This window comes from Dipodomys spectabilis, unplaced genomic scaffold, assembly GCF_019054845.1.
Source record: "Dipodomys spectabilis isolate Male_0828 unplaced genomic scaffold, ASM1905484v1 ptg000188l, whole genome shotgun sequence".
Classification (NCBI taxonomy): Eukaryota; Metazoa; Chordata; class Mammalia; order Rodentia; family Heteromyidae; genus Dipodomys; species Dipodomys spectabilis.
In genome coordinates, this window is record NW_024870865.1 from 3,482,497 (window position 1) to 3,497,560 (window position 15,064).

At 44.9% G+C, this 15,064-nt stretch overlaps 1 protein-coding gene across 1 annotated transcript in view; it reads right to left on the reverse strand.

The window, feature by feature from the left end:
- The window catches only part of Mtor (mechanistic target of rapamycin kinase), a 129,873-nt gene that overhangs the window by 77,706 nt on the left and 37,103 nt on the right, over positions 1 to 15,064 (reverse strand). Inside the window, exons 22-28 of the mRNA XM_042695777.1 lie at positions 13,741 to 13,853; positions 13,313 to 13,475; positions 12,207 to 12,299; positions 11,381 to 11,527; positions 4,932 to 5,074; positions 1,932 to 2,094; positions 1,677 to 1,822 (exon numbers count right to left, since the gene is read on the reverse strand). Coding sequence (XP_042551711.1) covers positions 1,677 to 1,822; positions 1,932 to 2,094; positions 4,932 to 5,074; positions 11,381 to 11,527; positions 12,207 to 12,299; positions 13,313 to 13,475; positions 13,741 to 13,853 — 968 coding nt within the window. The remainder of the gene's footprint in view (positions 1 to 1,676; positions 1,823 to 1,931; positions 2,095 to 4,931; positions 5,075 to 11,380; positions 11,528 to 12,206; positions 12,300 to 13,312; positions 13,476 to 13,740; positions 13,854 to 15,064) is intronic.

Here is a 15,064-nt window from a genome sequence, read left to right on the forward strand (position 1 = left end):
AGAAAAAAAAGAAAAAAAAAAGAAGAGGCAGCTGTGGGCCACACATACATGGTGAGATCCCTGGGAGGAGTCTGTCTCCAGGCTCCCACCCAGAGGACTAGGACTGTATGTGGGCAGTTTCTCCAAACAACTTTGCCTTTGGTTATTTCTATAATGTTCCCTGGTAAAGATGACAGCGTACCACCACAATGGTGCTTAGGAAAAGCAGTACTGCAGCATCAGAGTGAAAGCTGCAACAGAAACATCAAAGAGAGGTACTGGGAGGCCCAGGAGACCATCTGAAGGAAGCAAAACTGTGAGGCGAGCTGAGTAGGCTGAAAGGCCTGAGGAGCAAAGAAGCATGGCTCTTTTTTAGTACAGAGTTTAAAAATAAAATAGCCAAGGCCAATTTGCAGGGAATTCAGAGAAGGTATTTTCTATTGCATCGGCTTAAAAAGTGAAACAACCTCCTTGAACACTTTCAGGGCCCTGACTGCATTAAAGATCACTCTATGATTCTCTCAAATAGAGGGTGGGATGACGAGGCCACACACAGATCTCAAATAGAAAAGTCAACAAGGACATTAATGGATGAAACTTGTTACTGTCATTGACATTAAGGTATTCAGTAAACATATTTTCTATAGTTATTACATGAGATTGTGTTACCTAAGGCAGGCAGGTAGAGGAGGAAGGGAAGAGTCACAGGTGTTCACACTTACTAATCTTACTTGATGTGCAAACATTCCTCCTGGGTCTCATGTTTACAACTGTCCCTAGGCCACAAATCAACATCCTCCAGGTTTGGGCAGAAATAGAATTCCGTGTCATGTGACGGGAATGCTTTTCAGCATCTGCTCAAAGACAGAGCTAGCTATTCTAATAGATAGCTATTAACAGCAGAGTACTCAGCTATGTAACAATCTAGTGAAATGAAGGCAGCCCCAAGCTGAGCAGGCTCTATCAGCCAGGAGAGAACCTTCTCAGGCACTGAATTTCCCTTAACTATTGGCAATGAAAGGATGACCGGTGTTAGCATTCCAGGATGATAGGTTCCAGAGTTAATATTATCTGATAATCTTAATGGATGTAAGCAGTTCTCTGAGAGTTGAAGCTCAAGTTTCTGGCTGCTTGCAGTATTATAACAGCACAAAATTTACTAAACAACCTCTTCTGTCCATGCCCAGGAGATCAAAGCCATCTTAGTAGAGGAGAAAAGGTAACCAAAATCAAAGGGAAAAGACCATTGGATCTCATACTTTGTTCTGACTTTTGTAATCACAGAATGTCAAAGGGGGAAGACTCAAGCCCCAGTAGATTCAGACACTAATACCTCACCCTGCTTTGGGTGTCCACTGAGGTCCAGGACCCAGTGAATCCTAAACCTGTCTACAGCACACTACCTAACCAAAATCTGTGTTCCAAATCTGTGCTTCCATGCTGGTGTGACCATGGAATTGCCTTAGGACTATTTTTTCTGGGATGTGAAAGCCCAGGATAGAAAACAATGGGAGTTTGGGTGGGAAGGGTCAGCAGATAGGACAATCATAGCTAGACAACTGCAAGCACATGTCCCTTTAATGTGCTGGCCAGACCATGTGACAGAATCTCCAAGTGACTCCAGTGTATGGCACCAGGCAGCAGGAGACAAGAGCAGAAGTGGATGGAGCAGCAGATGAAAAGTACTGATAGCCTACCTGATGAGGGACTCAAGGATGGCAGGCGTGGGACCTTTCTGGAACTCCAGTTCCTTGTAGTGCAGGGCTTTGGCATATGCGCGGCACTTGGCAGCTCTCTCGCCCAGCAGAACAATGCCATTGTCGTCTCTCAGTGGCAGGGGGCCCTGAAGGAGATCAGACCCCCATAGCATAGGAAAATGGCAGATGGGATGTCTCTCCTCCCACAGCAGGTCCTGTGTCATCCTCCATCTGGACAATGGAGAAAAATCTTACCTTGTCACTGTGTTCCATGAATTCAGCCAAATTTAGGAGAGTTTGTGTGACTTCAGCAATGTCTTGAGAGGTAAGGGCCAGCTCAATACTTCTGATGAGCTCATCCTGCTGGTCTTCATTCAGTTCAGACCAGCAGGACACAAACGCAGCATTGAAGAGATCTCTGAAGGGAGGAGAGAAAGAAGTGGAACGCTTCCCATGACTCTGGTGCCATCAAGTCAATCAATTCGCTTCTGGTTTGTGTGACTTCAGTTACACAGACTAGAACTGTCCAATAGAACTTGTTGGAAACTATCTAAATCTTTACTGAACAATATGGTAATCACTGGTCATTAAGCACTTGAACTGTGGCAAAGTATACCTAAAAAAGCGAGTTCTGGGTTTTATTTAAATTTACTGACATTGCGAGTACAATACACCTTTATCAATGTTATTCCTTTCATTGTTCTCCCCCCTCTCTCCCAACATCACCCATACCCTCAATTTACCCTGATTCTATTTTCACATATACACATCACATATCTCATAAATGGATAAGGTGAACTGCAACCCCTTTATACTACTGAAAGGTAATTTTAAACATTAGGTTATAATAACCACATATGGCTAATGACTACCTTATCACATGGTGCAGGTATAGACACTGCAACCTCCAGAGGACTGAAAAGGTGAGAGGAGAAGAACACACAAAGTAGTTTTCCTCCACAGGTGCATTACTTGGCACCTTCTGCATCATTCCTCTTCACTAGAGGGGTTGGGACAGTAAGGGGACTTCTAATACAGAAGATAGCTAGCGTTAAAAGTTAAAAAATAATAACCTTGGGCTGGGAAGGTGGTTCAGTGGTAGTGTTTGCCTTGCATGCATGAGGCCCTGGGTTCGATTCCTCAGCACCACATAAGCCGAAAAAAGCCAGAAGTGAGCTGTGGCTCAAGTGGTAGAGCACTAGCCTTGAACTGAAGAGCTGAGGGACAATGCTCAGGCCCAGAGTTCAGGTCCCACTACTGACAAAAACAAAACAAAACAAAACAAAAAAACCTTCAAATGATTCTAAAGATGTTTCTTAGGCAATGTCCTAATTCCTTTTTTTTTGTTGTTGTTGGTTATAGGGCTTGAACTCTGGGCCTGGGTGCTGTCCCTCAGCTCTTCAGCTCAAGGCGAGCGCTCTACCACTTGAGCTACAGTGCCACTTCTGGTTTCCTAGTGTTTATTGGAGATAGGAGTCTCATGATCTTTCCTGCCCAGGCTGGCTTTGAACCGCGATCCTCAGATCTCAGCCTCCTGAGTAGCTAGGATTACAGGCGTGAGCCACCAGCGCCCGGCTGCAATGTCCTAATTTCTACGATCAGAAATGGCAAAGGCAGCCTCTGCTATTTCTTTCCATATACAATCAGAACCCCTAGTTCGAAAAGAGAAAGAAAAAAAGAGACAGAGAAAGAGAGAGAGAGAGGGAGGGAGAGAAACAGACAACTAGAAGAAACTAGAAGTGAGGTATCAGTGGCTCACACCTATAACTCTAGCTACTCAAGAGACTGAGACCTGGAGGATCATGGTTAAAAGCCAGTCCAGGCAAAAAGTCAAAGTTAACTCTATCTCCAGTTAACCAGCAAAATGTCAGATTAGAGGTGTGGCTCAAGTGGTAGAATGCCAGCCATGAGCAAAAAAACTGAGCAAGAGTGCAAGGGCCTGAATCCAAGCCCTGAAACGGGCCAAAACCACAAACAAAACCACACAAACAAAACGAAAAGAAGAAACTAGAAGCATTAGCCAAAAGAATCATATCCAGAAATCTTAAAAGATCCTCTAACAGCTAGAGTCTTACAAACATCTGGAATAAGAGGTTCCATTTCTTTTCTTTTTGGTTGCCATTTCTGGGGCTTGAACTCAGGGCCTAGGCACTTCCCTGAGCTTCTTCTGCTCAAGGCTAGTGCTCTATCACTTCCAAGAATCACAGCATCCCTTTCAGCCTTTTCTGAGTAGTTTATTGGAGAGTCTCACAGACTTTCCTGCCTGGGCTGACTTCAAATCACAATCCTCAGATCTCAGCCTCCTTAGTAGTTAGAATTATAGGTGTGAGCCACTGGCGCCAGGCTAACATTTCTTTTCTTTTTTTTTTTTTTTTTTGGGGGGGGGGCGGTCCATTCATGGGGCCTGAACTCTGGGCCTGGGCCCTGTCCCTCAGCTCTTCAGCTCAAGGCTAGCACTCTACCACTTGAACCATAGCATCACTTCGGCTTTTTTTTTTTTTTTTTTTCTGCTTATGTGGTGCTGAGGAATCAAACCCAGGGCCTCCTGCATGCAAGGCAAGTACTCTACCACTGCGCCACCTTCCCAGCCCAACAAGTACCATTTCTAAAACCACTACAACAACTTGACATTATCACATAGATGGACAATTTGCCATCCCTGGCATTTAACTATAACTCTTTCCCCACTTTTTTTTGGGTAAATATTGGGGAAGAAGACTTGGACACTGATAAACCCATAATATATGTGTGTGTACATAACATGTTGGAATCTGATGGAAAAAGCACAATGTGAAATACAAAGGATAACATAAAGACTAAAAGATGTCCTGTGCAAATTAAGAAAGAATTGTTCTTAATCTAGGTCAGAGTCCACATAGGATCCTCAGTTAATGTATTTGTGACTATGTGAAAACGCTGTGTGTGTATTTACCACAACCCCTGGGATGCCACTGGGCTCAGAGGTGCCTGGGGCAGAAGGTGTAGTGCGACAGCTGAGCATATGCCATCACACACTGTGGAAATAGGAAAGTCCTAAGAATGGTTACCATGCCAGGTAAATACACACAGTAAAACAACTGTGCTGATAAAAGTGAAATGAAATTCTTGCCTTTTGCTTCTTACTAATGAAAAAGGTAGCTTGTTAACTGCATCACCATAGTATGAGTCATTATAAACAATAAATGTTCATCACAGAAAAATCTTTTGTCACCAGGGAGAGAAAGCTGGGTGGAAGGGAGGCCTGACCCACCATACCTGGCCATTGGGTTGTAGGCTTGTGCCAGGGCCCAGCACGAGCGCAGGGAGGGCGATGAGGAATCCTTCAGCAGCTCTAGGCTCAGCCGTCTCAGCCATTCCAGCCAGTCATCTTTGGAGACCCTCCTGGCTGCTCCCCAGGCCTGTGATCCCACCAGTGACAAGAGAAAACCACCAATTTTATGAGCCAGTTGCAAAGAGCCACCATTTTGTTGATGATTATACTACTTGGATTTATAAAATCACCTAAATCCCCATGATAAAATGCCTCCAAGACACAAACACAAAAGAACATTTAATTAAAGGGTATAAAGCAACCATTGTAATTGGTAGAACATACCACCATTTAGAAAAGGCCTATCTCACAACTCACTTGGCTGGTCTTTAACCATCAGCAAAGCAGAGTATTGGAGAATCAGAATGGACAGGGCCTGTCACACTCAAGAGGACATTCAACAAAGCCTAATGGTCTCCAGCAAGGCATGACAGGAACGGAGTACCCTGCCTGAGGCTAGAAACCAGGATGCCCTGAGAGCAGAGAGTCCCACACAGGAAGAGGGGAGATAGGTTCACTTGTTCATGAGTCATACCACAGCCAGATGAAATGTGAGCTCAAAGCCACAGCTCTGAGTCCAACAGATTTAATCACTACTCTCTAGTTTATCCTCTCTACCTTTCCTCAAAACTCTGAATTCTATAGGAATTAAGTGCACCACTGTGGGGCTGGGAGTTTGGCTCAAGGGTAAACACACACCTGTCATGTTTGGGCAGCACAGGCTGATAGAGGGAAAGACTGGGTTCTGGAGAGGACCAGCTTCTAGTATAGTGGCCAAAGCCACACTCCAGAGTTCAAAGCTATTAGGTAATTTACTAGCTGATGGTCAACTGTGCCTCAGCTTGCTTATCTGAAAAACGAAGATGATAGTTTCACTTCCCAGGGTGTGTTGAGGATTTGCTAATAAGTGTAATGAATTTAGAACAGTGCTCAGCACAATGCTAGTTCTGTGTGTGAGCACCTATTTCTCTGAAATTAGAAACACTTGGCTGAAATCCTGGCCCTACCATTCAAAGCCTTAGACTGCAGTGTTCTAAGAACAATGAGTTTACCATTGTCAAAATGACATTTGCTTGAACTTGCCTAGCCCTAACTACTAAATCTTTTTCTTTTCTTTTCTTTTTTTTTCAGTTCTGTGACCGAGACTCAAGTTTGGTACCTGACACTTTCACTCATTGGCTAGCACTCTACCAAATGAGTCACACCTCCAACCCCAAGATCCTTAACTTCCTGGACCAGGCATATTAATCCCCTTAAATTGAGGAAATTATTAAGTTATGGCAGTTTTCAAACTTGGACTAGTAAAGAGATCAGGGAATGAAAGGACCTCGGTGTGCCTGTGTGCTACGTCAGTGAACCATCATCTCCCTGGGACAAACCAGAGACTTGCTGTTCTGATGATCAACCAACAAGGGAAGTTGTACAAACTGTTATTATATACCAGAACCAATCTATAATTTCTTTTTCTAGTATAACTTAGGGCCTTGAGCTCTTGCTTGACCTTCTTACTCACAGCTTCATGAAGCTTACACTTGAGCAAGCCACATACCTCCAGAACAGCTTTTTGCTGGTTAATGGAGATGAAATCTTTTGTAGATTTGTCTGCCTGGGCTGGCTTCAAACCATGATCTCAGATCTCAGCCTCCTGAGTAGCTAGGATTAACAGGCGTGAGCCACAAGTGCTTAGCTTTCTGATGAGAATTTTTAAGAAGTGAAGAGAAGGAAGAGTGAGACTGATTACAAAAGACCTGACTTCCAGGCGTGGGTCTGCTGCATGAAATGGGAACATCGAGTCCTTTTCTGTGCATAGCTTCTGGCTTCCTAATCACACAACAGATCTGTATATTACAGCATTGTGTATCACTTTAAAAGTTAGATGTAGGGCTGCGAAGGTGGCTCAGTGGTAGAGCGCTTGCCTTGCATGCCTGAGACCCTGGGTTCGATTCCTCAGCACCACATAAGCAAAGAGAAAAAAGCCAGGAGTGGCGCTGTGGCTCAAGTGGTAGAGCACTAGCCTTGAGCTGAAGAGCTGAGGGACAGCACCCAGGCCCAGAGTTCAGGCCCCACGACCGGACTCAAAAAAAAAAAAAAAAAAAAAAAAAGTTAGATGTAAACAAAGAACTATTTCTCCCTCTGAGGTAAGATTGCACCTAGGTAAGGCAGAGATAATTCAGCATAGTAATAAGAGAGTGAGCTCTAGATTTGTACTGACATCAAATCCTGGCTGCACCATTACTACTTGATAAACTGGTCAAATTGCTTCATCTTCCTGCGTCAAAGTCCTCATCTACAGAGACAGCAGTGATTAACGCTCACCTCAAGAATTCTTAAAATGGGGGCTAGGAAGGTGGCTCAGTGGTAGAGTGCTTGCCTTGCATGCATGAGGCCCTGGGTTCGATTCCTCAGCACCACATAAGCAAAAAGAAAAAAGCCGGAAGTGGCGCTGTGGCTCAAGTGGTAGAGCGCTAGCCTTGAGCTGAAGAGCTGAGGGACAGAGCCCAGGCCCAGAGTTCAGGCCCCATAACCAGGCACCCCCCCCAAAAAAAAAGAATTCTTAAAATGATGAAGAATAGATGATTAAAGACAAAATGCTCATAACACTGCCAAATGTAGTGATGCATGCTTGTAATCCCAGCACTTAGAAAGCTGAGACAAGAGGACTGAGTTTAAGGCCAGCCTGTGCCACAGTGAGACCATCTTTCAAAAACAGCGCAATATTAAACTAGAGACAATGGTACGTACCCATACTCCTAGTTACTGGAGAGGCTGACACAAAAGTTTGAGACTAACCCAGACAACATAATGAGATTCCACCCCCTACACCCCCACCCCCCCAAAAAAAAGATTAGAGACTACAGGAGCTGAGGACATAGCTCAGTGATAGAACACTTGCCTAGCACACACAAGTCCCACCCCTAACTCTGCAAAGCGATCAAAATAACATTAGAAACTTTAAGGTGGGAGTGATAGTTCATACTTGTAATCCTAGCTATTTAGGAAGTAGGAGTGTGGTTTGAGGCCAGTCTAAGCAAGACATTTTTGAGATCCCCAACTTAATAAGCTAGGCATAGGGGAGGTACACCTGTCATTCCAGTTAGGTAGGAAGAGCAAATAGGAGGACAGTAGTCCAGGTTGGCCCAGGCATAAACTATAAGAACCTATGCAAAACGTAACTAAAGCAAAAAGGGTTGTGAGCATGGCTCAAGTAGAAGAATACCTTGCCCTAACAAGCATGAAGCCCTAAGTTCAAACACCAGGACTGCCCAAAAAAGGAAACAAATATTAGAGACTTTAAAAAAGAGCCGGAGGGCTGGGAAGGTGGCTCAGTGGTAGATCGCTTGCCTTGCATGCATGAGGCCCTGGGTTCGAATCCTCAGCACCACATATGAAGAAAAAGCTGGAAGTGGTGCTGTGGCTCAAGTACTAGAGTGCTAACTTGACTTGAGCTAAATAAGCACAGGGGACAGTGCCCAGGCCCAGAGTTAAGGCCCATGACTGGAACACCCCCACCCTCAAAAAAAAAAGAATAAAATAAATACTTTCTTATAAAAAAAAAAAAAAAAAAGAGCCGGAGTCGGTGGCTCATACCTGTCATGGTAGCTACTCAGAAGGCTGAGATTTGATGATCGCAGTTCAAAGCCAGCCTGGGCAGGAAAGTCTGTGAGACTCTTATCTCTAATAAACTACCAGAAAACTGGCGCTGTGGCTCAAGTGGTAGAGCGCTAGCCTTGAGCTGAAGAGCTGAGGGACAGCGCCCAGGCCCAGAGTTCAGGCCCCACGACCAACAAAAAAAAAAAAAAAAGAAAAAGAGGGGTGATTAAACACACTTAATCCTGAACTGTCATTACATGGTTATATGGAAATACAATTTGTTTTTCAATGAAATGGCCCAGGAGTCAGCCATGGGGGATTTTGCTTAGGATTTTTGAACTTGATCTGTGCTCTCAGGTAAGATAAACCAGAGATTGATTGTTGCATGACTGGCAAAGTTTAAACCTATCTTCCAAATCATTGGTAGAAAACAGAGCTTCCTGGGAGCAAACTTAGACTACTAGCAGTAGTTCCTAAAATAGAAGAAATCTCTAAAGCAGGGTCAACAGCTGCCTGGAAAGACATTCTGAACCCCAGCTGGCTGGAGACATCTGTGTGCGAACGTGTTCTGGCCTCTCGATGCGAGGCTTTGGCAGGTGGTCTCAATAACTTCAATAACATGGGAATGCCATGTGGCTGAGGTCCTGGTTCTTTCCCTGAAGTCTCATTCCTCTTGACCCAGGGATGTTTTATACTTTCATCTGAAATCAGCGGCAAGAATTTTTTTTTTTTTAAATGATACTGGTGATTGAACCCAGTACCTTGAGTTTGCTAGGCAAGCGCTTTATTCAGTCTTTTTCCTATTTTCGAAGACAGAGGCTAACTTTGCCCAGATTGCCTTTGAACTTACAATTCTCCTTGTCTCTAACTCCCATGTAGCTGGGATTATAGGAGTGAACCACTATGCCCAGCTTAAATCACCAAGCATGTGTTAGTAGGATCACCTGACACTATCTGTGGGGACAAAGACACTAATAAACCTTCAGATCTTCATAGGCTTAGCCAAATGAAGAGAATGAGTCAGCTAGGACATAGGCCTGCCCCATTCCCTTTTCCTTGGGCCAGTATCAGAGTTTGAACCTAGAGCCTCTCACTTGCTTGGCTTGCTTGTTCAGCAGGTTCTCTACTACTTGAGCCATGCCTCCACTCTTGATTTTTGCTGGTTAGAGATAAAGGCTTGTGGACTCTTCTGTCCAGAATGGCTTCAAATCACCATCCTCCACATCTTAGCCTCTTGAGTTGCTAGGATGACAGGTATGAGCCGCTGCTGCTGGCAGGCCTGCCTCGTCTGGACTTCTTTCTGTGGCATCACATGAAGGGCAGCTGCTGTGAGTCAGCTGCTAATGATGAAGAAAAACACCATGTTGAAATCCAAACTGGGAGCTGCTTAGGAGTCTCCAGTGGCACTGACTAATACAAAATGTGGAAAACAAGCAACCTGGTCTATTACTTAAAAGTTGGTGAAGTAACTGATTATTCTAAATTTACTGGAAGAGCTTGCAAACAGCCTATTTTTAGGTGGCTGGTTCAATAGTTTAATGCAAAGATCTAAAACCCGACTACTCAAAATGTGGTTGACAGTCTCTGGGATCTCCTTGGAATGCAGACTGCCCTCAGACCGCCTGTACCAGAATAAGCATTTTAAAAGCCCTAGTTAACTGTTGAGTACAATGAGAGGAAGTTGGAAAAGCAACTCTTTAAAGATTCTGCTAGCATTAGTGCTGGCTCACTATTTCTGCTCACATTAAAAAATGGCAATTAATTGTTAAAAAAAAACAAAAACACGGCAATGCTATTTGCAACAAAATGTCTTGTTACTGAAATACTAAGAGAACACAAAAGGATACTTTGTTCTCTACTTTTCCTCCATTAGAAAAAATATTATGGGGGCTGGGAAGGTGGCTCAGTGGTATATCCCTTGCCTTGCATTCATGAGGCCCTGGGTTCAATTCCTCAGCACCACATAAGCAGAAAAAAAAAGCCAGAAGTGGCGCTGTGGCTCAAGTGGTAGAGTGCAAGCCTTGAGCTGAAGAGCTGAGGGACAGCGCCCAGGCCCAGAGTTCAGGATCCACGACTGGACCCACCCCCCCCCCCCCAAAAAAAAGAAAAAAGAAATAATATTATGGGGCTAACTGTAGCTGCTCATCCCTATAATCCCAGCTATTCAAGAGGTGTAGAATGGGAGACCCACAGTTTGAGTCAAAAAGTTAATGTGGTGGTATGTGCCTGTAGTCTTGGTTATTCAGCAAACCATAAGTAGGATGTCTCTGATGCAGGCTGGCCTGGGCAAAGGTGGAGACCCTATTTGAAAGATAACTAAGGCAAAATGGCTGATAGTATGGCTTTAGTAGAGCACCTGCCAGGTAAGTATGAGGACTTGAATTGAATTCAAACTCCTGTACTATAAAAAGAAAACAGAAGATAAGCTGACACCTGGCTGATAAAAGCCTAAGTTCAGCTGGGCACCAGTGGCTCATGCCTGTAATCCTATTTACTCAGAAGGCTGAGATCTGAGGATCACAGTTCAGCCTGGGCAGGAAAAGTCCATGAGACTCTTATCTCCAATTAACTACCAGAAAGCCGGAAGTGGCACTGTGACTCAAGAAGTAGAGCACTAGCCTTGAGCTGCAGAGCTCAGGGACAGCACCCAGGCCCAGAGTTCAAGGCCCACCACCGACCAAAAAAAAAAAAGAGTTCATGATATCTAGACTTCCAGGAACCCGCCTAAGCTGGCTTCTGGTTGGTTTACACTTGGATTAGGAAGGGCTCCCCTTGCTCAGTCTTCAGGAAACAATGGACCTGCCTTTTGGAGGTTGATGGTGCTGACGTGCAGTTTCTTCATGGGTCCTGTTTCTACCGGTCCACTGGCCAGCGCGTCCCCCTGGCCACTCCGCAGCATTCGATGCTGGTAAATCAAGGGGTCCTCTTCTTCATCAGCAAGGGTATATCCCTGCAGGCAGAGTCAGAGGAAACAGCCGCAACACTACTAGATGCTTCTAGTTTAGAAAACATACACAAATCTTGGGAAATTTACACCTTTCAGAAGAGCCAGGGCTTCTACAAACAGCAAAAAACTGTACATATGCACAAAATAAACTGTAGGCAGGCTGAATTCCCCACTGTAGATCCATCTTTCCTGGTCACTGACAAGCACTCACTCAGTAGTACAGGTATCCAATTGTGCAAATGGTAAAGATGAACTATGAGCAAGAACAGGCACAGTCAAGTGTTTAAAGCCCAGGCGGCCTACGACCTGTTGCCTGCCCTTGTAAAGCCCAAGAGTGAAGAATGGGTTTTCAATATTGAATGGATGCAAAAGTAAAACCTAAAGAAAATTAATACTTTGCAATACATGAGGACTGTGCGAGACTCAAATTTCTGCATCCATAAAGTTTGGCTGGTACACAGTCAGCCCACTGGCTTATGTGCTGAAGATAGCCACTTGCAGACCATGGCCGAACGGAGCAGCTCCAACAGAAAGCATCTGGCCTATTGTGCTGAAAAAAGCATCTTCACTGAAAAAGCTTGCCAATCCTAGTTCAGAGTGGAAGAGTGAACTTCCACTGTAGCTAGAGGGCAGGAACACCTAGGGGGACAAACACTGAGGACTTGGGCAGGGGCTGGCCCACCTTGACAATTCTGCAGATGAGCACGTCGTAGCGCTGATGGTTGATTCGGTGCCGCACCAGGACTTTATTCACCATCGGGATGAAAATTTGGTACTATGACAGGAAGGGAGAAACATGAGAAAGCATCGTAACGGAGAGGGAAAAGCAGAGAAAAGAATTAGTACCCTAATTACAATATAGTTAGTCATTCTGCTGAGGTAGCTCTGGAATTCTCATCCACCGATAAGTGCCAAACAAAGACCCCTCCTCCTGCCACCTGGCTTCCTGCTGTGGCTCCTCCCAGGCCCTTGCTGCTATCCATGCCCCTATAGCATTGAGAATAACTACTTTAAAATGTTAAGTCAGGGCTGGGAAGGTGGCTCAGTGGTAGAGTGCTTGCCTTGCATGCATGAGGCCCTGGGTTGGGTTCTCAGCACCACATAAGCAGAAAAAAAAAAAGCTGGAAGTGGTGCTAGGGCCCAGAGTTCAGGCCTCACGATTGGACCCAAAAAATAAATAAATAAAATGTTAAGTCAATCCCATTTTTCCTGTGTTCAAAATCCCCCAAAGCAAAAAAATAAATAAAATAACTAAAATCCCCCAAAGCCTTCCACCCTTGCTAGCCTGCCACAGTGATTTGCACAACAGTGGGATGGCGATGAAGCCAGAGACTGCTGAGCTCCAGGCACAAAGATAGGTACGCTGCTGCTCACAGGATCACCTTTGACACCCTCTGGCTTCTCATCTCTCTCCCACTTGGTCCTGCTCATCTCTACATTTCTTTCTCTCCTAAAGCCAAGTTAAGTTTCTGTCTCATTGTGCTGTTTATCATTCCTGCCTGCACCAGGCATATGAGACGCACCGGGTTTACTCGCCTTGCTTCATTGGAATCGAGGACTGTGAGAGCAAAGACTTCACTCTTTGACTTTCTTGCCTCTAGAACAGCCCTTGCCCCACACAGGTGGCTCAACAAATATTTACTGAACAGACAAAGCACACCAACATAAAAAGCAGATCATTCTACGTTCTCCAATGGTGGTATGAGACCTACAGACTAACAAACAGAGGAGTTCACAAAGTCTTCTGTCTGAACAAGGCAGAATGCCATTGGTTAAGAACTGTCTTACCTTCTTCCCCAGCTGAAAGACCAGGGAAGACAGTGTGTCCATGGCTGTGGAACGCAGCTCCGGGCTCTGGTCCAGTGTTCGAACAATTGGGTGAATGATCCGAGAGGCATAGTCAGTGAAGTCCAGAGACTCTGTCAGGCGGTCCACTGTCTCTAATGCTGCCCTACAATGAGTGTGAGCTGAAGCTACCTTACAATCAGCAAGGAGGGAAGGGGGGAAAGGGCTTCAGAGATATTGTGGGTGACATGGATCCAATATAAACTCCAGTGGGACAACTAGAATGGGGTGGGGACAAGTAGGATTTCCATAAGTCAGGGATATTTCTAGACTCAAACAAATGGCAGTTGAAATGACCAAAATGATGGCCCAGAAACTTAAGAAATGCTAACAGTTCAATGACTGTTGGCTCCTAAGGGCAGCATGCTTACTTCCGGGATGGCAGTGGCACTTCAGGGGCATCAAACAGCTTCACGATTGGAGGCAACAACAAATGCAGGTAGTCATCCAGGTTGGCACCAAACAACTGGATTGCTGCCAGCAACTGCGAAAGGGAGAAAGAGCACAATAAAAAGTAGTTGAGCTTGGTGGGCTAGGCCAACAATCCCAGCTACCTGGGAGACAGAGATAGGAGGATCCTAATTTGAGGCCACCCTGGACTAATGTTAGCAAAATCCTATTCTCAAAAGCCGGCCAGGCCAGGGTGCTTGGTGGTTCACACCTGTAATCCTAGCTACCCAGGAAGTTGAGATCTGAGGATCAGGGTTCAAACCATCTCAGGCAGGAAATTCTGTGAGATTCTCATCTCCAATTAGCCACCAGAAAACTGGAAGTGGAGCTGTGGCTCAAAGTGGTTGAGCACTAACCTTGAGTAAAAGAGCCTAGGGACAGCACCCAAGCCCTGAGTTCAAGCCCTATTTGGACCAACCAAAAAAAAAAAAAAAAAAAAGCCAGCTAGGTGTAGTGGTCCATGCCTGTAAACTCAGTTATCTGGGAGGTTGAATAGGAGACCAGCCAGGTAAAAGATGAGACCCTATCCAAAAAACTAAAGCCACAAAGGCCTAGCAATGCAGTTCAAGTGGTAGAACACTTTCCTAACAAAGGTGAGTCCCCGAGTTCAATCCCCAGTACTATCACCTAAAAAAAATAACTATAACATGCAACACAGGCAATGATGTGAGGACTTGGAAAAGCCTTCTTTATCAAGAGGCTTTGAATTACATTCCTTTTTATTGGTAGTTAATTGGAGATAAGAGTCTCTTGGGCTGGGAAGGTGGCTCAGTGGTAGAGGGCTTGCCTTGCATGCATGAGGCCCTGGGTTCAATTCCTCAGCACCACATAAACAGAAAAAGCTGGAACTGGCGCTGTGGCTCAAGTGGTAGAGCACTAGCCTTGAGCTGAAGAGCTGAGGGACAGCGCCCAGGCCCAGAGTTCAGGCTCCACGACAGGCAAAAAAAAAAAAAGAGTCTCATGGACTTTCCTACTCAGCCTAGCTTTGAACCATGATCCTCAAGTTTTAGCCCCCTGAATAGCTAGAATTACAGGAGGGAGCTCCCAGCTTCCAGCTAAACTACATTCTTTTGGTGTTTCCCCTTATTTCATTTGACTATATATTATGTTGTTTTCTCTGCTTATTATTTCAATAATTGATAAGGATTCTGTTGCTGGAAAATACAAAAAAAACTGGCATTGAACTAAACCAAGACTAAGCCAGTAAAGGAGGCAAAAACGTCAGGATAATCAAGAGAGAACTGT